Consider the following 4605-nt stretch of genomic DNA (forward strand, 5'->3'; position numbering starts at 1 on the left):
ATGAAAAAATGCTCAACATCATTAATCATTAGAGAAATGCAAATCAAAACCGCAATGAGATATCATCTCACACCAGTCAGAATGGCCATCATCAAAAAATCTAGAAACAGTAAATGCTGGAGAGGGTGTGGAGAAAAGGGAACCCTCTTGCACTGTTGGTGGGAATGTAAATTGATACAGCCACCATGGAGAACAGTATGGAGGTTCCTTAAAAAACTAAAAATAGAACTACCATACGACCCAGCAATCCCACTACTGGGCATATACCCTGAGAAAACCATAACTCAAAAAGAGTCATGTACCACAATGTTCACTGCAGCACTATTTACAATAGCCAGGACGTGGAAGCAACCTAAGTGTCCATCGACAGATAAATGGATAAAGAGGATGAGGCACATATATACAATGGAATATTAGCCATAAACATAAACGAAATTGAGTTATTTGTAGTGAGGTGGATGGACCTAGAGACTGTCATACAGAGTGAAGTAAGAAAGAGAAAAACAAATACCCTGTGCTAACACATATATATGGAATCTAAAAAAAAATTGTTCTGATGAACTTAGGGGGAGGACAGGAGTAAAGACGCAGACATAGAGAATGGACTTGACACGGGGAGGGGGAAGGGTAAGCTGGGACGAAGTGAGAAAGTAGCATTAACATATATACACTACCAAATGTAAAACAGATAGCTAGTGGGAAGCAGCTGCATAGCACAGGGAGATCAGCTCAGTGCTTTGTGACCACCTAGAGGGGTGGGAGGGAGATGCAAGAGGGAGGGGATATGGGGATATATGTATAAGTATAGCTGATTCACTTTGTTATACAGCAGAAACTAACACAACATTGTAAAGCAATTACACTCCAATAAAGATGGTTAAAAAATAAAAAGAAAGAAACGAAATACCCAAGTCTTCACAATTAATGTGGCTTAAGCAGTGAGGATGTGCTAAGGTATTTTCCATTGTGTTAGAGACCAGATAAGCATGTGTTCCTACTTCAACAACCTCCAACTTCCATCTTCAATTTCCTCTCAAAATTCTTTAAGAGCCAATACAATGGAGTTGGTGGAAAAGAGATTCGTTCACCCAAACCTTCCTGGTGGCAAAGTGACTACTGGCAGAGGAAAAGAAATATAGAGTGAGCCGTTCTTAACAACACTGTTTTGGGGCCCAAACAGAATGGTCTTTATAAAAAGATTTCACTTAGAAATGCCATTATATTAAGCAAAATCTCCCTTAAAGAGAACTTCTATACATTTCGTATAAAATATACATAGTATCATGATATAGATGTACTAGCTATGGATAAGTAGTTACCTCTATATCTGACTGATCCATGTAACACTAACCTGGGTTTTAGGTTGTGTTGGTGTGAAAAGAATTAGTTTCGAATCCTGACTCAAGACCTTAGGAAAGTTGCCCAAGCTAAGTCTCCGTTTCCTCATTGGTAAGATGGGAATATCTCCTAACTCCCAGATTGTTTTGGGGAGTCAAAGAATACCGTATGTTAAACACCTATCCAAACTGTCCAGCACTCAGGAAATGTTTATGTCCTGTCTCCAAATCCAGTGTCCTAACCTCTCTATCTATAGTAACATGAGTAGCCAAAAGCATGTTATGTTGTGGGAAGATTGTGGGTCACTGTAAACATATATTAAACATCCCAAAACAAGCATTTTTGAACAGAAGTAGTCATACAAAAGACATGGACTCTTCTCTTATTGAAACTTAAACCTCACTGACCGGAGAGACCCCAGAAATACTAGATGGAACACTTAATGATTCCCAAGGGAGGAGGTGGGGCAGGCAAAAAGAAACACTGGAGTGCACTTCTCCATTCTGGTCTGTCTAGAAGGCGAAACCCTAGGCAAACCTTGGAGAGATAAAGAGAGGGGACAGATACCGAGGCCACCCTACGCATGGTGGCCTTGTGCCTGAATGTGGAGAGAGCAAAGGCGGGTACATCAAGGGCTGCTAATAACCTTGAATTCTGGAGACTAGGCACAGAGAGCTAAGCCTTGGGACTTTTTACAGTAAGTTCCTTGGGAGCGGTGCCTGGACTTTGCCCTCCCATACGTGTCCCTTAAACACCTACAACAGCGCCTTCCTTGCAGAATTAATCATTGCAACGATGCGCTTTTGGAAACACAATGGAAGAGTAGATGCTCTCCCAACAACTGGAAGGGCCAGGGACCGAGGGGAAGGTATGGCACCAAGGGTGGGTCACCCAGGTGGAGCGGTAAGTCCTGGGGCGTTCACTTTCGTGATGGTGGGCTCGTGTCGCGGGCTGTCAACGAGCGCAAGTGACGAAAAGGGGCCTGGGGCGACCTTGGCTGCTGCGCGGGCTGGAGAGAGTGACGGCACGGGGGCTGTGGGCTGCAGTGGGGGACGGCGCCCCGGAAGCAGTTACCTGTAGTAGCTCAGGAGCCCGTTGCTCAGCACGAACCACCGCCGCTGGTAGCCTTTGATATAATTGGTCCATTTGAAGAGCCAGCCCTCGCGAGCCGAGCCCGAACCCCCAGCGCCCGAGCCCCCCGCCGGCGGCGCAGGAGCCGGGCCCGCCGCCGCCACTCCCCCGGCCCCGGGGCCCGGGCCGCCCGCAGCCACCGCGGCCACCGTGCCCGGGGCGATCCCGGAGCCCGGCCCCGAATCTCCGCGGCCGCCGGCGCCGCCTCCTCCCACCATGGGGGGACCGGCGCCGCCGCCGCCCGGGGCCGCAATGGCTGCCGGGCCCGGGCCCACTACTCCTCTCAGCTCCGTCGCTGCCATGAGCCGCCGCCGCCCGGAGATACAGGACCGGAACCGCCTACGAGAGCCGCCGTCGCCGCCCGGAGGGCCCCACTCGGATAGCGCATCAGCCGCCGCCGCCGCCGCCGCGCAGCGTCCCCGCCCCGCCAGGCCGGCCGCGGGGAGGAGGGCTCTGCCGCCGGGAAGGAGGAAGTCGATTGGTGCCGCTGAGTGTCACTTGCGGAAGACCCCTCGGCCATTGGCATTTCTCTTGGGCCTGTCATTCCACCAGCGCCCAGTGAGAGCCCGTGGTGGGACGCTTCCGCCAGGCACGCGGTTGATTGGTGCAGATGAAGGCCAATCAGACTCACGAAAAGCTCATTGGTGCTTTCCCGAAGTCTCCGGCGCTCAGGGAGGACTCAAGAATGCAGACTACCCAGCCAGTGTGATTGTCGATTGGCTAGTATTTCTGCCACTCATTTTAGTTTATGCCCCCGTCACCGCCACGTCACCCCCTCCCATCACTCTTCTCCTCGCCCCGCTTCCGCCCTTACGGATTGGTGGTTCGTATCAGCTGCTCAACCTTTTCTACCATTTGCTGAACGAGTTGAGGAGAAAGGGGAGGAGTGTAGTCTTCACAGCCTCACTTTCATTTTTTATTGGTTGGAATGGATGCCACTCACAAGTCGGCGGAGAGACGGAGCGGTGATTGGCGATGATTGGTTCCGGGAATTGTCTGTGAAAGCAGGAGCGTATCAATGTTAACCAATGAAAGAAACAGATTGAGAAAGGGGCAGGCCAGGGCAGCCAATAAAACCGGGGAAGGGCACTTGCGGGGCGCGCCCGCCTGCTTCCACCTTTGTGGAAGTTTGCAAGAGGCGAAACCGAGTCAGCTTCTTAAAAGCGTTTTTTGATGTACACGCAGTGTTGGGAATCTCTCTCTCTGAGTTAAGATTTCCATAGTTTCTTGTTGAGAAGAGTGATTCTCAGTAGTCAGCCCCTGCCTAAGTCTCTCCCTTCTAGGGCCCCCTTCTAGCAGCTGGCTCCAAGCTGGAGGCCTGAATTCCTGGGGAGCCCAGAAATGTCTTCCCCGGTTTCCTCCTGAATCCACCATTCTAATTCCTTTGCCTGGTTTGCTTATCGTCGCACCACACCCCTTATCTCTTGATTGTAGACTGTCATAAGCTTCTCCTAATTCTGTTCCAAGAGTTGCTGACCCAGCTGTGAGGAGAAAATAGACTGGAGAAGACCTGACTACGTGTACTTCCGACAGGCGTCTCTAACAGTCTTAAAGGCCTTTGTTGGTTTTAGCATCATAAGCGCACATGTGTATGCTTAACTTTGCACAGAAAATAGTTATTTTAGATAAATTGACTTTGTTCACACATTTATGAAAGTCATAAATTCAGTAACTCATTTAACATTTAGACGTTGTGAACTGTTGTTACAAACGGAGCTTTGGGGGGAACCTGGTACCTGTTTCGTTTTGCTAGTTTTGCTGGACAAGAGACGTTAGTTAGACGTTGTAAAACAAATTGCTTTTTCTCAGCAATGTGCTTCATGGTATCAGGAAAATAAAATATTTCTTAAAAGATCCTTTTTCTGAAAACGTTTTTAAAAGAAAAGAAATATCTATTGAATTCTGGAGAGAGAATGCACTTTGAAAATCTGCCGTTAGACGTAGGCTATTTGGGATTAATTGTTGTTTTAACTCAACTAAAGTGAATCCCTTTATGCTTGAGTCCTACCTTTGCTACTTACTGGCTCTCTGGCTTTGAAAAAGTCATTTAAGCACTCCAAGCCTCAGTATTCGTTTCTGTTAAATAGGAATAAAGCCTTACAGCGATACTGTTGTGATTAAATGCATACGAACGTG

At 48.5% G+C, this 4605-nt stretch overlaps 1 protein-coding gene across 1 annotated transcript in view; it reads right to left on the reverse strand.

The window, feature by feature from the left end:
* OSBP (oxysterol binding protein) overlaps positions 1 to 4291 on the reverse strand; it is a 9958-nt gene extending 5667 nt beyond the window's left edge. The window contains exons 1-2 of the mRNA XM_028500921.2: positions 4206 to 4291; positions 2413 to 2922 (exon numbers count right to left, since the gene is read on the reverse strand). Coding sequence (XP_028356722.2) covers positions 2413 to 2922; positions 4206 to 4291 — 596 coding nt within the window. The remainder of the gene's footprint in view (positions 1 to 2412; positions 2923 to 4205) is intronic.
* Between the last annotated feature and the right edge of the window lie 314 nt (positions 4292 to 4605).

The sequence above is a fragment of the Physeter macrocephalus genome, chromosome 16 (assembly GCF_002837175.3).
Source record: "Physeter macrocephalus isolate SW-GA chromosome 16, ASM283717v5, whole genome shotgun sequence".
Lineage (NCBI taxonomy): Eukaryota > Metazoa > Chordata > Mammalia > Artiodactyla > Physeteridae > Physeter > Physeter macrocephalus.